We start from the raw sequence: 21,346 nt of genomic DNA, 5'->3' as shown, positions 1-21,346 counted from the left end.
TCAGGCGAGAGCGTTCAGAAATCACATCAGGCAAGCTCGTTCAGAAATCACATCAGGCGAGCGCGTTCAGAAATCACATCAGGCGAGCGCGTTCAGGAATCACATCAGGCGAGCGCGTTCAGAAATCACATCAGGCGAGCGCGTTCAGAAATCACATCAGGCGAGCGCGTTCAGAAATCACATCAGGCGAGCGCGTTCAGAAATCACATCAGGCGAGCGCGTTCAGAAATCACATCAGGCGAGCGCGTTCAGAAATCACATCAGGCGAGCGCGTTCAGAAATCACATCAGGCGAGCGCGTTCAGAAATCACATCAGGCGAGCGCGTTCAGAAATCACATCAGGCGAGCGCGTTCAGGAATCACATCAGGCGAGCGCGTTCAGAAATCACATCGGCGAGCGCGTTCAGAAATCACATCAGGCGAGCGCGTTCAGGAATCACACGGGCGAGCGCGTTCAGAAATCACATCAGGCGAGCGCGTTCAGAAATCACATCAGGCGAGCGCGTTCAGAAATCACATCAGGCGAGCGCGTTCAGAAATCACATCAGGCGAGCGCGTTCAGAAATCACATCAGGCGAGCGCGTTCAGGAATCACATCAGGCGAGCGCGTTCAGGAATCACATCAGGCGAGCGCGTTAAGAAATCACATCAGGCGAGCGCGTTCATGAATCACATCAGGCGAGCGCGTTCAGGAATCACATCAGGCGAGCGCGTTCAGAAATCACATCAGGCGAGCGCGTTCAGGAATCACATCAGGCGAGCGCGTTCAGAAATCACATCAGGCAAGTATTTTCAGAAATCACATCAGGCGAGCGCGTTCAGAAATCACATCAGGCGAGCGCGTTCAGAAATCACATCAGGCGAGCGCGTTCAGGAATCACATCAGGCAAGTATTTTCAGAAATCACATCAGGCGAGCACGTTCAGAAATCACATCAGGCGAGCGCGTTCAGAAATCAGATCAGGCAAGTATTTTCAGAAATCACATCAGGCGAGCGCGTTCAGAAATCACATCAGGCGAGCGCGTTCAGAAATCACATCAGGCGAGCGCGTTCAGAAATCACATCAGGCGAGCGCGTTCAGAAATCACATCAGGCGAGCGCGTTCAGAAATCACATCAGGCGAGCGCTCAGGAATCACATCAGGCGAGCGCGTTCAGGAATCACATCAGGCGAGCGCGTTCAGAAATCACATCAAGGGAGCGCGTTCAGAAATCACATCAGGCGAGCGCGTTCAGAAATCACATCAGGCGAGCGCGTTCAGAAATCACATCAGGCGAGCGCGTTCAGAAATCACATCAGGCGAGCGCGTTCAGGAATCACATCAGGCGAGCGCGTTCAGAAATCACATCAGGCGAGCGCGTTCAGAAATCACATCAGGCGAGCGCGTTCAGAAATCACATCAGGCGAGCGCGTTCAGAAATCACATCAGGCGAGAGCGTTCAGAAATCACATCAGGCGAGCTCGTTCAGAAATCACATCAGGCGAGCGCGTTCAGAAATCACATCAGGCGAGCGCGTTCAGGAATCACATCAGGCGAGCGCGTTCAGAAATCACATCAGGCGAGCGCGTTCAGAAATCACATCAGGCGAGCGCGTTCAGAAATCACATCAGGCGAGCGCGTTCAGAAATCACATCAGGCGAGCGCGTTCAGAAATCACATCAGGCGAGCGCGTTCAGAAATCACATCAGGCGAGCGCGTTCAGAAATCACATCAGGCGAGCGCGTTCAGAAATCACATCAGGCGAGCGCGTTCAGAAATCACATCAGGCGAGCGCGTTCAGGAATCACATCAGGCGAGCGCGTTCAGAAATCACATCGGCGAGCGCGTTCAGAAATCACATCAGGCGAGCGCGTTCAGGAATCACACGGGCGAGCGCGTTCAGAAATCACATCAGGCGAGCGCGTTCAGAAATCACATCAGGCGAGCGCGTTCAGAAATCACATCAGGCGAGCGCGTTCAGAAATCACATCAGGCGAGCGCGTTCAGGAATCACATCAGGCGAGCGCGTTCAGAAATCACATCAGGCGAGCGCGTTCATGAATCACATCAGGCGAGCGCGTTCAGGAATCACATCAGGCGAGCGCGTTCAGATATCACATCAGGCGAGCGCGTTCAGGAATCACATCAGGCGAGCGCGTTCAGAAATCACATCAGGCGAGCGCGTTCAGAAATCACATCAGGCGAGCGCGTTCAGAAATCACATCAGGCGAGCGCGTTCAGGAATCATATCAGGCGAGCGCGTTCAGGAATCACATCAGGCGAGCGCGTTCAGAAATCACATCAGGCGAGCGCGTTCAGAAATCACATCAGGCGAGCGCTCAGGAATCACATCAGGCGAGCGCGTTCAGGAATCACATCAGGCGAGCGCGTTCAGAAATCACATCAAGGGAGCGCGTTCAGAAATCACATCAGGCGAGCGCGTTCAGAAATCACATCAGGCGAGCGCGTTCAGAAATCACATCAGGCGAGCGCGTTCAGAAATCACATCAGGCGAGCGCGTTCAGGAATCACATCAGGCGAGCGCGTTCAGAAATCACATCAGGCGAGCGCGTTCAGAAATCACATCAGGCGAGCGCGTTCAGAAATCACATCAGGCGAGAGCGTTCAGAAATCACATCAGGCGAGCGCGTTCAGAAATCACATCAGGCGAGAGCGTTCAGAAATCACATCAGGCGAGCGCGTTCAGAAATCACATCAGGCGAGCGCGTTCAGAAATCACATCAGGCGAGCGCGTTCAGAAATCACATCAGGCGAGCGCGTTCAGAAATCACATCAGGCGAGCGCGTTCAGAAATCACATCAGGCGAGCGCGTTCAGAAATCACATCAGGCGAGCGCGTTCAGAAATCACATCAGGCGAGCGCGTTCAGAAATCACATCAGGCGAGCGCGTTCAGAAATCACATCAGGCGAGCGCGTTCAGAAATCACATCAGGCGAGCGCGTTCAGAAATCACATCAGGCAAGTATTTTCAGAAATCACATCAGGCAAGTATTTTCAGAAATCACATCAGGCGAGCGCGTTCAGAAATCACATCAGGCAAGTATTTTGCGAAAATACATCAGGCAAGTATTTTCAGAAATCACATCAGGCAAGTATTTTCAGAAATCACATCAGGCGAGCGCGTTCAGAAATCACATCAGGCAAGTATTTTCAGAAATCACATCAGGCAAGTATTTTCAGAAATCACATCAGGCAAGTATTTTCAGAAATCACATCAGGCAAGTATTTTCAGAAATCACATCAGGCAAGTATTTTCAGAAATCACATCAGGCAAGTATTTTTAGAAATCACATCAGGTAAGTATTCTCAGAAATATACCATTTCTGGCAACAAACAACAAGGATTATAGTTACCAAGCAACAGGAAAGAACAAAGAACAAAGTCCAAGGTGAAAAAGTCTGACTTAAATAGTGTGACAACCAAACAGTGATCAGGTGTGACGAATGTGTAATCAAAGATAGCGGGTGAAGTGCGGGGTGCCTGATGGGTAATGTAGTTTTCAAAAGTCCGGGGATTGAGAACAGGGATAAACAGAAAGGGGTGACTCGGGGGCGTGGTCTGATGAGCGGGCGTGCTTACACTAACAAGTAAAAGTAAACAAGCAAGTAAATTATGGATTACCTCAGGGATCGGTTCTGGGACCCGTGCTATTCTCCATATACATGCTGCCCTTGGAAACATTATTAAAAAACATGGAATTAGCTTCCACTGTTATGCATGTCATGATCCTGCCTCCTTGTCTTGGTTTTCGAGTCTTGTGGCAGGATCATGTCAGTCCCATGTGTTATGTGTGGAGAAAGAGCATTGTTTTGGTTTGTCACGCCATGCTCTCTCTCTGGTATCGCGTCATTTAGCGCCGCCCTCTTGTTTCCCTGTTATCGGCCCATTAGTGTTAGTCTTGTCACCGGCCCTGGTCCATCTTTCCGTTAGTGTTTCATTCCCCTCACCTGCCTCATGCAATCCTCCTGTTAGCATTCCTTTAGTTCATTGTCATTATCATCCCAGTTCATAGTAACCTCACCTTGTTGGATTATTCCTGTTTGTGGGTTATCCTGTTCCTGTTCCAAATTTGTGGATTTTGTTGAATTATTATTCAAAGGACTTTGCTTGTTTTGTCCCCCTTGTGAGAGGTTTTAGTTTTCATTTGTGTCTTGGTTTTTGTTCATGTTTTTCCCATCGTGGGTCTTTTGTTTAAATAAAGTTTAGTTTCTATCTCACGTCTGCCTGCGCTTGGGTTCTGTCCATAACCGTGACAATGCAGATGATACTCGGCTATATATCTCATCATGACCAGATGATTCCTCCCAGCTATCCAAATTGGCAGAGTGCATTGAAGATATAAAACATTGGATGACTTGTAATTTCCTTTTAAATTCTAATAAAACTGAAATATTACTTTAACGGACCAAAGACACCGAATATTTCGGATTATAACCTGCAAATTGAAGAATGTACTGTTACTCCAACAAATACAGTAAAACATCTAGGCGTTATATTAGACAGCAACCTGTCATTTCGAAAATCACATCTCAAATGTTGCCAAATGACTAAATATTCTTATGTGTTGCTGACCCAGAGAAGCTTATTCATGCATTTATAACCTCAAGACTTGACTTCTGTAATGCACTATTTAGTGTGTGTTTGTCCTGCGTCATCAATAAAGAAACTACAGTTAGTCCAGAATGCAGCTGCAAGAGTTCTTACCAGATCCAGAAAATACCATCACATAACCCCAATGTTATCAACCCTTCACTGGCTACACATTAAGTATCGTATTGACTTTAAAGTTCTTTTAATCACTTATAAAGCCTTATATGATTTGTAATATAAGACTTCTAGATGCCCCATCTACATAACAGCATCTATCACACTACAACCCATCACGCTCTCTAAGATCTCAAAACTCAGGATTTTTGATAACACCTAGAATAACTAAATCCACCAAAGGATCCACCAAACTAAATCCATACGTAGCACCTAGACTCTGGAATAGCCTTCCTGATACTATTCGAGGCCCAAATTAAATCAAGATTAAAGACACATCTTTTCAGCCAAGCATTCACTTAATGCAAAATATGCTAAATAAACCACCGGGAGACAGCTGACATTAGATATTCTTTAATAGAATAATTTAATAATTAAATGTAACTTATATTAACACCATGTACTGTGTTTTACCTTTTTTGTGATTTTCGGTTTCAATTTTCTCCTGTAAAGCTGCTTTGGAACATTGCACATTGTGAAAAGCGCTATATAAATAAAACTGAATTGAATTAATATTTCACAGGCACCTCTTGTTTCTCTTTCTTTCTCACCACTTTTTCACATCTGTTCGACACACTAACTGCACCAATCTTATGTTGTGGTTGCACACCGAACAAAGTTTTCTATCTGTGTGTTGCACCGTTGCTTTATATTCTCAGAATCTCACTTAACGTGCATGTTTACAGTGAAAGGTGTTGCTTGCGTAAAATAATCTGATTTGCTCGTGTAAAAATTGGACGTTAGATTTAGTCCACATAGGAATAACTAGGCACTTAAAGGGCACTTTAAGGGTCAGTCAACCTGAAAATGAAAATTGTCATTTACTCACCCTGTTGTTGTCCTAAACCTGTATGACTTTCTTACTTCTGCAGAAAACATGCGATATTTTGAAGAATGTTTGTTAACCCATTGACTTCCATTGTATGGACACAAGACCACAGAGTCATATAAATATTCTGAATCACATAAGGGTGAATAAATGATGACAGATTGTTTATGTTTGGTTGACCGATCCCTTTAAAATCACGGTGAGAATAGGTACAAATCTGGTTCCCATCTACCCTTTTGAAATTATGCTTGGAGATAAAAGCAACCCTGCGACTGTTCTGTGTGTGCATACAGTATTTGTGCTTGTCTATTTGAAGCTAAACCACAAACTTTTTACAATGATGTTGTTATGAACCTGTGATCAAAGGACTAGTCAATCACATCAGAAGAACTAATGCACCAATCATGTTCTCCTCTAGAGACGCAACTATGCCGGAGATCTGAGGAGCAGAGGCATGAAGAATCCTGTCCCGCTTGCTCAACCTGTTACTAAAGGAAGAAAGTGAGAGAGACAACGTCAAGGCAAGTTTAGACAGACAGACGGAGTTAACCAGAAGAGAGAGAGAGAGAGAGGGAAAAATACTGTAAACATGCCTGCCTGAGTGACATGGACACAGTCAAATCCAGGTACCTACTGGGGATCCCTAAGAGTCAACGTATGTATGTGTGTGTTTGTGTGTGAGTGTGTGTGTGTGTGTGTGTGTGTGTGTGTGTGTGTGTGTGAGAGAGAGAGAGAGAGAGAGAGAGAGAGAGAGAGAGAGAGAGAATAGGGTTATGGATGTAAACATGTATTTCAAATGACTTCTAAAAGTAAACAGAAACTCATAATAGAACTTTCATTGGAGAATTTGTGTGGTTGATTTATAAGTGGTCATAATACTGTCGTATTTCTACATTATGTCTGTGTGGGTTATTGAGTGTTGTTGTTGTTGTTGTTGTATGTGTATCAGTGTTTTTACAGATCATGTTTATGTTGTTTAGTGAACGTTTACAAATGTGTAGGTCTCAGTCTGTTTTATATAGTATTGTGCATCAATCAAACTGCAGTTGGTTTGTTTTGATTTGAGCCATAATAACTAAAAAAATACAGCTAAGACAATAAAAACATGTTCACATAATAAATAACATGATTTTAGATTGAGATGATTTTTTTGGAACCAAACTCTTCATACTATATATATATATATATATGAATGCATGTTATAAAATGAAATTCGATCGGTGTTATAAGTTTATCTTATGTTCCTTTTTATTCGACCTGTACATATGTGTGTGCACCCTCCATTCATGCTCATGATTGTGAGTTGTGTTGACAAGTCTGAATGGAATGGGTGTTTGCAACAGACAGATGAGATGTCAACCAGTGTGGGTGGATTTTAATAACTTCCTCCAAACATGTGTGCAGGTCCTATGAATCATAAGCTTACTGCATTTCTCGCATGTGAATATTGTCTGTAAATGTGAATCAGACGTCAGAGAAATGCATGAAATGTGCTGCTACATGTAGGCCTACATGTGTACTGTACCCATCCTACATTTACCGTGTAGGCTATTTGCTTGTTTAAAAACTGAACAAGTCGCAAATTATTATAATTCCCCATGAAAACAATAACAACATTAAATTAGTTAAGGAAGTCAAACATTACCATGTTGGTAATGGTCTTGATAACATTTAACTGTAATGGGTTATGCAAGAATGTATGACGCATGATCACATATGACTCACTTAATAGATCAATAGCCTTTCCTCATATGTCACACTCGTTATTCTCAGAAGTGTTATGCTATCAATCCTCAGTCATCCATCAAAAGGACCGGAACCGGGTGACGCAATGGCCCCAGAGGAAACTGCCCCTGTCAGGGCTGAGAGACAGCGGGAGGAAGACGGCCAGACGGAAAAAGAGACGCCGGATGCAGTTGTTGCAGTAACATCAGCCAGCCACAAGATGGCACAAGACAAACACAGATATCATACCATAGGCCATCAACAGGTATCTTTTAGCTCGGATTTACACGAATGCCTTTCGCTTCTGTTGCACGCAAATGCATTCATTTGTCATTCATTTTGTTTAGTAAATGTGTGGCCTTTTGTTTAGGGGATTGGTTACAATTTACACAGCAATGGTTTTACTACAAATATCATGATTAGGTTATGGTTACTGTCACAAATGGTTAATTTCCCTTAGGAATTAAAAAAATGTTTAAAAGTTTAAAAAAACATGGTTTTACTCCAGTTGAAACAAAAAATAAAACATGGTTACCATAAAATGACCATGGTTTTCAAGAACAATAGTTAAAACGTGGTTACTATAGAAAACACATGATTTTGCCAATAGTTATCAATGCACCAAAAACATGGTTACTACAGATTGGGATTTTTGCGAGGGATGTGATTACCATAGTTTACTTTAAAATACAATGCTTACGGATAAAAAAATGGCTTATAGAAAAGATGCTCACGCAGAAACGTGTTCGTGTAGATCTAAATCATGTTGTGCTTTATATGCATGGGATTGCTGTCACTGCAAAATGTGGGTTAACATTTTGTCATTATTTAAATTCAGCTTGGCAATCCAAAGAAAAGCAGAGGACTTGACTTTTCTACAGTGAGGGGAACATCGAGCAGTGCCAAGCCCAGAGGTGCAATAATGCAGGTGTTTTTCAACCAGAATGTCACACAGGAGGTAAGTCACTGTATAATTCAATTTGATGGGGGCTGTTTGTCTGCATGCTGTTATTGCATTTACACAATAAAACAGCTAAAACATTTGTATTATTTCAATATTTCTCATCTAGGGTCGAATGGGTGGTGGTCCGGGGCAGGTGGACACTCTGAAGCTGGTTCTTGACTATTTTACGTTACCTTCTGACCTGACGTGGACGTGGGGAGAGGGGGGTACAGAAAGAAAGTTAAACCAGAGCTGGACCGACATAGTCAAATCACATGAGGTATTGATGGGTTAGGGGAGAGATGGAAAAATGATTTATGTGTCAAGGGCATCCAGTTTGGCTAAAAAACATTGACAAAATTCAGAGATCTTTTTTTAAATTCTGGAGTGAATATAATATTAAACACAAAATAATACTATTGTATCATTCTACAATGTTTTACTTTTATGTAACAATATGTTTTACAATATTATAATTGTACACTACATTGTTTTGTGTTTCTCTGAAGTCTATGTCAAAAACCCAGCGACACCAGCAGGAGGCGATGTGGGAATTGATTTCTACTGAGCTCACCTACATCAACAAACTCAATACTGCTAAAGAGGTATAAAATAACCTTTGTTTTATTACATTTTTATTTATTTTTTGACACTTAAAGCGCAATTAAGTTTTTAAGATAAACATTAGTATTACATTATTTTGTAAAACATTAGCTAACAAGGACTAACAATCAACAGTACTTAGTCTAAATTGGTTTTAATTTTAGCCCTCACTGATTCATTTTTTAAATCAAAATTCATGCCAATACATTAACGTTATAGCTTGTGTATTGGCATTAAATAAAGCGTTAGCAATGGAAGAAAAATGGAAAAAACTACTATTGCTCATTATAAGGTCATGTTTTTTTTGCATTTACTAATGTTAACAACCAACATCTTACATCTAAATGAAACATGTTTTTCTTCATCTTTAAAAATGCAAAAGCTTTGACTAATGCACATGTTTATTTCTGCATAGCTCGTGCTGGGAGCCTTATCACACTGTCATAAATATGGATTCCTTCAAGAAGTATGTGCACTTTGTCTCATTTCCCCCCTTATGGAAATTAACCATTGCAACAATAAGAACTGTAGTTTTCTATTTGTAGTAAGCTCACAGTAACTATACCACAGACTAACCATGGTTGTAACAGTTCCTGGTTACTACACTTTTAATATAACAAAACCATGATCACTTTTTCTAAAGATGTTCTGCTGCGGTTGTCTGAAATGACCCTATAGAGATCCATAGTCAGCATATCTAAATGGCAGACAGAGAGAGATGTGAGTGACAGCAGAATTGTGGTTGAATAAAGTGGCGTCTTCTGACTGAGATCACTCATTCTGTTTAATCAAAATAATCTAGAGCGTTCTGCTGAACTCCTGCCAGTCATTTCACAACTGAAAAAGAGATATGTACATTTTGTGCGGACAAGATGGAAAATCATTCTGCTCGCAATGTAGACTGTGTGGGTGAAAATGACCTGTCAATAAATTTTTTCCGTTTTTTTTCTATCTATCTATCTATCTTTCTTTCTTTCTATATTTCTTTCTATCTTTCTTTCTTTTTCTCAGGTCACCCCCACCATGGTTTTTTACAATCTTCCTTCTATCCTTGATGCACATAGACTCTTTTGGCAGGAAGTGATGTATCCCATGTTACAGGAGGTCCGTCTGACTGGGCGACCTTTTGACCCCCTGAAACTTGAGGCAGAATGTTCGCAGGTACAGTGCAGCTGCTGTTCATAAATTATACAACGTGGCCAAAACCCCTTTAAAACAAGCTTGCTTATCCAGCTAAAACCATATAAGTATAAATATAATAAAAATAATGTTTTCATAACTTTGATAAATGGATTGTTAGCTAAATGTTTTTATAAATATTTTGTAAGCTGTAATATTGTTGTCTTGGAACTCAAAAGCAATTATATTTACATTTAAAAAATGGCTTCTGGGGTCGAAATATGGCCTGTGGATCATAGTTTCACCCCTCTTGTTTCAATTGTATTTTTGTCATTCATACACAGTCTTTCAATATGTCTGTTTTTCACTCATGCTTCGTGTTTCACAGTTTCCCGAACGCTTTCCTTCGTACTTTGAATACTTTTGGGAAAAGGACAAAAATGTGGAGTTTATTCGCAGGCAACTTGACACAAGTCCACAGTTTCACACCTACATTTCGGTAGTGTATATCATTAATGTGTGATAAAGATATTGTTTATCCATCTTGCAGTTTTTTTTATATTTTACTTTTATACAACAGATGCATAAACAATCAGTGCTTAAACTTTCTCCTCACTTTACCACAATTCACGAAGATAAGATGATAATATTAAGTATACAGTGAGCTGTTGGCTCGGATTTAGCGGTACATGTCTGTTGTTTGTCAACACTCTTAAAGATAAGTACATAAGTTATCTGCCATTTTATAGAGGTAGTGCTGCTAGAGAGGCGAAAGTTATCATTGCAGCTTCAAGCTAGTTCAAGCATTTCATACGCACAGCATAAAATCTTTCTGCACAAACAACAAAAAGCTATAAATAAACAACTCTTGAGCTAATTCAGGACAGGAAAATTGTCATCCATCAGCTGAATATGGCAACTACCTAATATAGTTATTAGAAAAATTATAGTGAGGTGTGAGTTTGTTTTCCACATGTCAAAAATGAGCTATTCACCACATTACGTTCCCCAGTTTTAGTTTTTTTTGCACGGGGGCTATGCAAAGTAAGCAGAAAGGAAATGTCAGGTCATGTGTTTTTGCAGTAGGTTGACTGTAGTGGTAGATTAGGGCGGTGAATAATTTCCTGAGGGGCGCATTATCAATAATGTTATTTCAGGGGGAGAGAAAACTGCGACTGGTACTTTTTCATGCATAATACCAAAAATAATGTTTGAAGGTTGAGTTTGAAAGCATGATTCAAACTGCCATCACAATCTGATATGAAGATATATGCGTGCCTATACATATACAGTACAGGGGATATCTTAATGTTTTCCCCAGTGGGTTGAGAATCATCCGCAGAGTGGGCGCATGAGACTGGGTGACATGCAAGCCAAACCTCTCCAGAGAATCACCAAGTACCCTCTTCTGCTGAAAGCTATTCTGAAGAACACTGAAGATCTGCCCACCCAAAATGCACTTCAACGAATGGTAAGACAAAATGGTGATGAATATGTGAATGTCTCTCAAAGATATGTGATGTTATGGCCAAAACATTGTCCAAGAAAAGGCTGTGTCAGCCTATAAGAAAAACATAGGAGGAAATCCCAAATCATTATGTTGGATGCTTTGAGATTTAATATTTTACTCTTGCATTAAAGGGATGGTTTATTCTGAAATCATTTGCTTACCCTCATGTTGTTCCAGACCTGTATAGATTTCATTGTTCCGCTGAAGACACAGAATGATATTTTCAAGAATGTTTTTGACCAACGGTTCCGGGGCACCATTGACTAATATACTACTCTTGTAATTCTTAGTTAAACAGCGTTGAGCATTTTCTGACATCAATCAACGACTATTTACAACTTAAAGATGATGAACTGGGCCTTTCTGCTGTCGCTCAGAAGATAGATGGATACAAAATAGAAGGTCTGAGCGAAGAAATAGACAAGGTAAGCCAAAGAAAAACATGCCAAAGTCAGGCCATAAATCGCACTTTCAGTGAAGATAATAGATGTTATTATCAACAGCACATTCAAGAGTTCTTCTGCTTTGATTTGACAAGCCCCATCAGGGGGGTGGGGCCAAATATCATACGGAAGCAAATACTGGACGAAACTTTGAAGGTCGGAGGAAGGAAGGACAGTAAGGCAAGCGAAAAGACGACCCAGATGATTTGAAGGTTTGAGTTACGTGAAGTTTGAAACTGACAGAATTGCTTTTTTGTTCATGTTAGGAGCTTGTGGTTCTGCTCTTCACTGATGTGTTGTTAATGACCAAAACGCAGAAGAAATCAGACAAGCTGAAGGTAGTGCGCCCCCCTCTGGCCCTGGAGAGAATACACTGCATTGAGCTCAGAGATGGCTGTGAGTGTGACCACCCTGAAAATACTATTATATTTTATATACAAAACCCCCCTAAAAGTTATTATATAAAAATAGTTTTGCACAAATAGCATGGAGTGTTTGTGTCATCATTAATTTACGCTCATAACTTTATATACATTTTATCAAGCAGCTGCTGCATAATAGTTTCAATAGTTTCTCAATAAAACTTTTTGAGCTTTAAAAAGCACGTTGTTTTGGTGTAATGAAATGTATATCGAAACACGTCATGGCACATCAGACTAGATAAACTGGTTCCTCTCTGAACATTTTAAACCAGAATTGTCCCCACCTAAGGTGTGGCTCATAGAAATGCTCATTTAAGTTCAAGTGCATTGTCAGAGTGTCATCACCGAACCATTGCACTTGAATTACAATTATGCATCCTAACAGGAAAATTACCTTTGAATTTGCATATGCATTTATGCGTTCCTTCTTGTCATTGTTATATTTTATACCGTATAATACAATATATTTTTATAAAATATATTATATTTTTAATTTACTGTTTAAATATCACACATAAAACATGAATTCTCTTGTCTCCTCTTCTGTTTGGTAGATTCATTTGTGCTGGTGGAGGTTGGTGATCTAGGTTGTGCTGTCAGTGTGTACTGTCTGTCAACGCCCAGTCCAGATACCTGCTCGACATGGGTGTCTGCTCTGCGAGAAGCTCAGGTATCACTCAAAGCAAACACACGGTTAAACCCATACACCGGAACTGTCATTTATCGGCTCTACGGAATGCTTCACATTCCGCTTCAAGGCACTTCCCATGAACAAAAGAGAGCTCAAGGCGCTTACATTTTCTTTTTGCAACAAACAAGTTGTTTGACCTTTAGAAAATCTTGATTTGTTGACATTGGGAGGTAACTTCATTTTGGAACTCCAAAATTTTTAATTTAAAAGTTAGATAAACACTGGATTTAAATAGACAGAATACATAAAAAGAACGATTGGATGACAGGGTTGGAAATCATAATTTCACTCAGTTGGGGGCAGCTATTTTGGGATCAAATATTTGTCTGCGTGGTATTAATAACCATCATTACTGTTTAGACAACACACATGATTATATCGTACGTAATCCAGCACAGGGACTGAATGTGGTCGATGCTCCAACATAGTAGCTGGTTGTAACGCACAAGTAAACGTTTTTTTTAAGTTAAGCATGATTTACTTGCAAAATAATTTTTGCATAATGAACAAATATAACAATAATAATTTCATTTATTTTTTAGTTATTGCAATAATATTGTTACTATGAATTCTTTTGGCCATGATATTTGTGCAGTGAAAATGTAATATTGTGACACCCTTTGTTTATGATTATATAAACCAACATATATTTTCAGTTAAGTACAGAATTACAGAAAAACAGAAATAATCAAATCATTTTTTATAAAAAAAAAGTCGGTTCAATTGAAAAACATTTACCTGGCTGCCTTAAAATTTAGAGTTTTTGACAGTGGTAGTTGACAAATAAACCGTAAAAGTGTCCTATGGTGTGACGAAACTAACAGTGAAATAACTACCCAACTAACTAAATTGAACTAACAATCTCTCTAATGCTATTTTATATTATAATTATAAATTGTATATAGTATATATACTTTATATATTGCAATTATTTGCAGAAAGTGCTCTGTATTTTTCCTGACCTCAAAGAAAATAAGTTCATATATTCACTTTTAAGCAATACAACAGTAATATTTGAATTTAGGAAAAGTTTAAAAGTACACAGTTTTCATGTGTCTTGTCATGCTGTCAGTCTTTCACGTTGCTGTTGGATGACTTTATGTCACTGAGGTTTGATTTTGTAAAACATTTCCACAGACACTGGACTGGAATGACCACAATACATATAGAAATGATGATGAAATTTGGAATGGTCTCTTAGTTTTTTCTGCTGCTGTATATCATACTTGGGTTGTGCGTAACGGTCAGGTAAATGTTATTCTGTTGATTTTTAGACAACATTGGACGCCTTGAGGAAGAATGAGGCAAACAAAACACAAAAGAACACAGATGACACAGACTTGAGTGGGTCTCTCATGATCAATAAAGACAAAGAGGACGATTCTAACAGCCAATCAGAATCAGACAGTGATTTTCCTCCGTTGAAGCAAATTGAAAATATCTCTATAAATGGGACACAAACAATAAATAATGTGGAGCAAAGTAATACTCAACAAGTGATGGAGAATAGAAGCTCTCCACCGATTGGTCAACAGAATGGCCAGAGCCAATCCGCGCAGGGAGGGTGGTTTAAGGAAAAGATGGAAAGCGGACTGATTATATCAGATGAAGGTGAGCCCTCATTGAGGAAATTTAAAGAAAGGCGAGCTACATGGAATCGTGAACCACACGCGTCTTTAAACCCAAAAGACAATACAAATCAGGACTTGTTGCTGGGTAAATATACAGAGAAAAATGGCCAATTCATACCACAAACTTCTTTTTCAAATGATCTCCCAGACAATGGATCTCAAGACCAGGTAGTCAGAAATGAGACTTTGTCTATCAACTCTGGTGAGGATTTTCTCTCGGAATCAGGGAATTTCATCAGGAAGTTGGGGTCTCCTCGGTTGCGTAGGCAGCGTCCAAATAATCCACAACCCTCTGTTCAACTCGACAGCGGAAAAGAACCTGAACCTAATACAACCCCTGATACCAACCAGACCATTGAATCTACCGCTTCCATCAAACCCCAAGATACACACAGAGTGCTAAAGCTGGGATCTTTAATGAACAACAATGGAGTATTCTGGCATGATACAGAGAAAATATCATCACCAGATCCACAGACCATCTGGGAACCTGAGAAGGGACCGGAAGTTGCCCTTGAAACTAAACCCAAACTAAAGGCACAGAGGAGCGTCTCCGTCACAGAGATCAGCTTCTCCCACGCATCTTCTCGGCCTACACAAAGGCTCAACCCCGCACCACACCCTGCTCCAGACTCCAAGGTTTCCTTTTCCCCCCTCCAGGACCTTCTGCAGAGAGCAAAGCAGCGGGAAAAGGAACATAGACGGGGAAAAGAGGAAAAGGCTAAAGCAAGGAATTTGTCTCTTCCCACCATCCCTCCCTCCTCACCATCACCCTCAGCCAGTGAAGGAGACAGAGAGGGGGAGGGTACCAGTACCACTTCTGCACAGAGACGGACACAAAATGAGAAGAGAGGGAGGTGAGTCTACATGCACTGAATGCAGATAAATGAACGAAATGAATGAACGCACACACCAGTGACGCCTGAAGTCATAAGCTACTTTGCATTTCCATTTATGTTTTGTGGAAAACATTCAGATCATTTAGATAACAGTAAAATGTGTGTTCAGCTTCATTATTTACCGAGTTTCTTCCACGGAACACAAAAGAAGATATTTTGAAGAATGTTGTTAACTGGCATTGACTTGGATTGGTTTTGCATGCATACAATAAATGTGAATGGGTGCCAGTGCTGTTCAGTTACCGGCATTCTTCAAGATATCTTCTTTTGTGTTCTGTGGAAGAAACTCATATAGGTTTGAAATGACAAGAGGGCGAGTAAATGATGTCAGAATTTTCTTTAACATTTCTTTAAGAAAATTGTAAAAACAGTATACACCGTATTTTATTTTCAGCATATATTATTTAAATGTATATTTTAACATCTTCTCTCCAAAATCACCCTAACTGTCCAGCGGAAAATCGAAGATTCTCATTTTAAGTAGATTTGTTCCATTAGTGAGTTATGACTGTAAAATGTGAAGCGGCACCGAGCCGGGAAACTTGACAGTTTCATGTGCGTTATTGCTTCTCTCTGCCCACACACAATTCTTCTGCGTGACATCGTGTCAAATTCTCTTGAATAAATATTCTTGCAGCTTTAAACTTACAATTATCTTATTACTGACATTAGGTTTGTTGTTACCAAACAGGATTTTGCACTATTTTGCACTATTGTAAAATGTCCATTAGGAGTCAGGCTTTCCCTTAAGTTCCTGAAAATACAGATACACTTGAACACAAATGTTTACTGCGTACATTTGTACAGGATAATATCTATTGTAAAGTATTGTAATTTTTTGTTACTTGTAATCTACAATTCTGTCTCATATCTGTAATACCGCCATGTTGATCGGAACTGCACCCAAGTTTTTCACCTACTCTTGCACTTGTGTATATGGTTGAGTTGCAATAAAGGAATTTGATTCGATTTTTAGATTCGACAGGAATTATACTTTCATGACATTTATATTTGATATACATCCACTCTATATATTTACTGTAGAAAATGTATAAAATATCTTCATGGAACATCATCTTTACTTAATATCGTAATTATTTTTGGCATGAAAAGAACCCATAAAATGTATTTTTGGCTATTGCCACAATTATACCGGTGCTGGTCCAGGGTCACGTATATTATATATTATACTGTAACTATAAATGTTTCTAACTTTCTACAATATAGCAGGGTAGACATTGTATCGATCCTAGCTCTATCAAAGGCATTTACCCATGCATCTCTGTTCTCTCCATTAAAGTAACAGCGCACTAGAGGGAATGGGTGTGGACTGGCCAGGCTGGTGCTTTGACGATGAAGAGGTTTTTGACTTACAGGACTTTGATGATGATGACTTTTTTGAGGGAAAACATGAGCTCCGGAGGGCAGGACATAAACCACCAGATAGACACGATGAAGGAGAATGCAGTGAGGTGTAGTTACAAACTGTTTTCTCTGTAAATGTAAGCAAACTTGTGTGTAAACTGTGTATAAATGTTTGGAGACGTATATGGTTCTGTTCTTTTATATTTATGAGTATAAAATGAATACAGTATATTCATTATGAGTGATACTGTATCTACAGCATTTATCTGTACCTTTTTTATGTAAGATTGACCTTTATTTTCTTCATAGGTAAAATAATGTATTTGTGTACTGTATGTTTTTTTTGTGTATTATTTTTATAGTAAGTAGATATATAAATGCTTTATATTGTGCACAAGCAAAACGTTTAAAATGTAAAACTTTGAAATGTTTTTACTTTATTAATTTATTTACAATATATTTGCACCATGCTTAGTTCATACAAAAGTTAGACATTTAAATGTCAGTGAAATATTTACAGTTTAACTGGACTGCTACAATTGTCTGTATTAACAACAGATGTGCCTGCATACATTAATAATGGCATATAGAGTAATGCACAAAGGTTTCTGCTCTTCAAACAAACGGTATGAAGAAAACACGTTCACACACACACAGATTTAAGATCTCCACCACAAGCTTCATTTAACTTTGCCTGGCATCGCTCTATCCTCTCTTGTTCAGTGGCGGCTTCATGGACAATAGTTTCCATCGCTGGGTAAAGAAGGACCATCTTCTTCTGCAAGTAGGAATAAACGAAGAGGCAATGAATAAGACAGAATGAGAGTTAAATAGTCTTTTCATAAATGTAATAAGGGCTACACAGGGCTGTCATGCAACATTTAAACAGGTATTAATAACAACTGAATAGAAACAGTATTTTGATAATAAGGGGTTATACATGAGAATGGAACGTACCCTGCGATAATTTTTGTACAACTGGAACAAAATCAGAAACATCACCAAGAACAGAGATCCTAATCCCATCACCATACCAACTTTGTTTCCAGATTTGGAACCACTTTGGCCCATTTGAACACCTGTAGAAGCCAACAAAATAGAGCATTGTGCTTTATGAATGAATACAAATACACAGTATTCAATTGTTATACAGTGTTTAACAGCGCTAAATCTCAAAAGCTTACACAATTTATGTACATTTTATGTAAATTTAGTTTTCATGCCTGCAAGAACAGATAAAGTTTTTAATTTCTTTTAGAAATCATGTTTTTATTGTGCAATTTCCAAGTAATATCAATCAAACTGCAGTTGGGTTATTTTTATTCAGTAATAATAATAATAATACAGTCAACTAATACAATAAAACATGCAAGAATATGATTGTCTGGTTTTCAAATAAACTCTTTATGTATATATATACAGTATATAACTATTCTTTACTATATTTTGTTCAGTAATTTAAAAATGATTGTATAACATACCCATCCTGTGAAGTTGATAAGTTACGTTCCCCAGAAGTCCATCCTTCCCGTAGTACCGGCACATCCATTCACCAATATCCTCCTCGCTCACATTTGGAATCTTCAGACTCGTTGACTTACTAACAGAGGTCACTGTTTGAGTGTTGTTTACTCCATAGATGACACGGAGCCATTCATAAGAAGTGACCTGACTGAAGTTGCTGAGATGGCAGGCTAGGGTCATCTGTCCTTTACTGCTGGAGCTCAAAACTAAAGAGGAACCAGAGAGAGATGCAGCTATTCAGCATTCCACAGAACTCGAAGTGTATGTTGTTAGACATGAAAACCACGCAACACAAGATTTTGAAAGGATTTTGCTCTGCTGTTTTCTTCATGGTTGTGGTCACTCACCTCGTGCAACAACCAGCTGCATGCTCCTTTGTACTTTGATTTTTATATTCTCCAATTTCATGATTCCTGAGCAAGTGTATATCCCTTCATCTCCATTCTCCACTGTCTCTATCCAAGCCGATCTGTCCAGAGAACTGAGAGGCACAAGGGACCGTTGATGTAAGGATGAAGGAAGAGGAAGAGAAGAGTTCCTCGCTGTTGAACTTCTCTCCCAGATCCCAGAGTGTTGGACCAGACCCTCGGTGAAGACACAAGGCAAAGAGACGGATGAGCCCACTGCAGCGTACACCATTGAAGAGTCTGCCAGAGGAGTGGAGATTCCTGGAGATGGAACGAGAATTAGCAACTCATTTTAGGTTATCGTCACAATGTCGAACAATGTCATGGACACAATGTTAAAAATGAACCCTCACCTCTGACTTGTAAGAATGCAGTTGCCTTTCCAACAACATTGTTGTGCGAAACCCGACAGGTCCAGTTTCCTGAGTCCCTTTGAGAAACGCTATAGAGGACAGCTTTGTCTGCGGCTTTGCCATTTAGCTCCCAGTGATGTCTTCTAATCTTTGGTATGGGACTGATATCGCATCTCGTGTCCACCCGGAAGCCCTCCATCACAATTGGAGGAGAAAAGGACACTGCAAACAAATCATGAGGATAGGAATTGAGTGGGCACAGACAAAAGAATTATAATTTCTTATTGCGTGTGTGTGTGTGTGTGTGTGTGTGTGTGCATTTTATACCTTTAACAATCCTAAGCATGATTTCTTTCATCATCGAGGTCTTTCCTTCAACCTTACAGATATAACGTCCTCCATCTTCTTCCGTTACTCCGGTGATGTGAAGGCTGTAATTCCCCTTTCCGAAATTCGGAGCGGGGCAGAAGACACGGGACGGGGATTTGACAGGTCGAAACTCCAACCCACTTTTCTCTCGCCGCCAAACTGTCATCATTTTACTAGATAAGTAAGAAAAAGTCACACAAAATTAAAACAAATGCCACATTTTTGACCATTTTTAATGGTTGCCTGGTGATCTAAGGTAATGGATGGATCATCCTCTTCCCTACAATTGTTTTTTTCTCCTGTCAGACACATTACATTATGTAGTCCAGACCACATTTTTACTCCACAAAGTGCTTAATATAATGAATACATTTTATCATTTGATGCAGTCTGCAAACAAATTATGCATTTTCTAATCTTCCAGCTGGTGTATTTTATTAAATTCGCTATGGATGGAGTGATGGATGATGGTTCTTACTTGTCTACTATCCTGCTCCAGTACACTGCAGAAGGATGGGAAAGTGCAGAAGAGTCATCCACACATGGAAGCAATGCTACCGAACCATAAGCCACAATAACTTCTTGATCCCAACACTTAACACCTGCAGAACACAAAAAGAAAAGTTAGCAAGTTATGGACCATTGTAAAATGCATACTGGGAGAAATAATTATCAAGAAACATCACCTTCAAAAACCAGCGCCAAGCCTAGAACAAGCAGGAGTTGTGCTTTCTGCTGTAGATGCATGTTTGATTCCTCCTTACAGATTTGTTTTAGGTATCTTGTTATCAGTATCTCACATGTGTGATTGTGTTGCTCAGCTTTCGTCTGCTGTCTCTGCTCATTGTTCTGGTATATATACAGTGGTGGGTGGTTGTGTGGGTTTGTAGTGTTGGTAGGTAGTTCCTCTCCGGCTTTCCAAGTCACATGACTTCAGAACCTGCATATATTGAAACTGTTTACATGGGGTCTGACTGACGTACATTGGAAAAAATAAGAGAGAGAGAAAGAAACATTGTATAATACAAAGAGAGAGATGAGACAATTGAGACTTCCTTCTCCCACGGATTCACCGAGGGCCTTTCTTGAATTTTCTCTCACCACGTAAAAAGGTTTATTTGAAAGTATGTCACCAACTTGAAAGAATGGAAACATAATGTGTTGATATAAAAAACAAAATGGAAAATTGCCACCGCAAACAATTTATTAATTCCAGCGTAGCATGCAGATGCAAAACATTCGACATTTATATTCATGTTTACTATTTAGTTTGGCAAATATGTTTTCCTGGTTTACGCGTAAATATTTACTGCAGCATATGTTGAAAATGAAAGAATGAACAAAATATATATTTAAAAATAAATAGACAGTTTGTGCTGATTTAGGCATATTTATATATTTATACGAGCTAAAATACATGTTTAAATTATATTAATTATTGGAAATTAAATAAATGCATTTTAAATAAATGTTTAAATGAATGCATCAAATAAATATCAATTTAATAAATTCAATATGAAATGCATTTTTATGATATTAGCTATGAGAAATTTGTAGTGCAATAGTTGAACTTTATCAGCTTAATTTTTAAAGATCTAACTATTGCTTTTATATTATCGCGGAAGAAATCATGTTTTTTTATGTCACATCAACCCACTCTTGCAGTGGGTAAAAACTAGAAATGCCTCGATTATTTATAGACCCGCTCTGTTGTTCAATAGTGTTCTGTATTTACGGTTGTCAGTCC

The 21,346-nt window shown here is 39.5% G+C and overlaps 2 protein-coding genes across 3 annotated transcripts; one reads left to right on the top strand and one right to left on the bottom strand.

Annotated features, from left to right (window-relative positions):
- The first annotated feature begins 6,079 nt into the window (after window positions 1-6,079).
- Window positions 6,080-18,369, top strand: plekhg6 (pleckstrin homology domain containing, family G (with RhoGef domain) member 6). 2 transcript variants are annotated; one of them, XM_079469094.1, is made up of 15 exons: window positions 6,080-6,221; window positions 7,393-7,585; window positions 8,159-8,278; window positions 8,391-8,543; window positions 8,773-8,868; window positions 9,282-9,332; window positions 9,878-10,027; window positions 10,374-10,484; window positions 11,307-11,456; window positions 11,786-11,920; window positions 11,999-12,118; window positions 12,205-12,334; window positions 12,915-13,030; window positions 14,326-15,539; window positions 16,882-18,369. In XM_079469094.1, the coding sequence occupies exons 1-15, from the start codon at window positions 6,202-6,204 to the stop codon at window positions 17,057-17,059; spliced, it is 2,937 nt and encodes a 978-aa protein (XP_079325220.1). In that variant the 5' UTR covers window positions 6,080-6,201; the 3' UTR covers window positions 17,060-18,369. The 2 variants fall into 2 exon arrangements, with proteins under 2 accessions (XP_079325220.1, XP_079325221.1); XM_079469095.1 differs by having other exon boundaries at window positions 6,125-6,250.
- lag3 (lymphocyte activating 3) lies at window positions 17,364-20,556 on the bottom strand. The gene is made up of 8 exons (XM_079469096.1): window positions 20,286-20,556; window positions 20,078-20,201; window positions 19,558-19,772; window positions 19,231-19,452; window positions 18,818-19,138; window positions 18,428-18,676; window positions 17,904-18,025; window positions 17,364-17,724 (listed from the first exon to the last, which is right to left on the bottom strand). The coding sequence occupies exons 1-8, from the start codon at window positions 20,344-20,346 to the stop codon at window positions 17,590-17,592; spliced, it is 1,449 nt and encodes a 482-aa protein (XP_079325222.1). The 5' UTR covers window positions 20,347-20,556; the 3' UTR covers window positions 17,364-17,589.
- Window positions 20,557-21,346: the final 790 nt, after the last annotated feature.

Source organism: Barbatula barbatula (assembly GCF_947034865.1).
Source record: "Barbatula barbatula genome assembly, chromosome: 12".
Classification (NCBI taxonomy): domain Eukaryota; kingdom Metazoa; phylum Chordata; class Actinopteri; order Cypriniformes; family Nemacheilidae; genus Barbatula; species Barbatula barbatula.
This window is presented reverse-complemented; position numbering and strand designations above follow the sequence as displayed.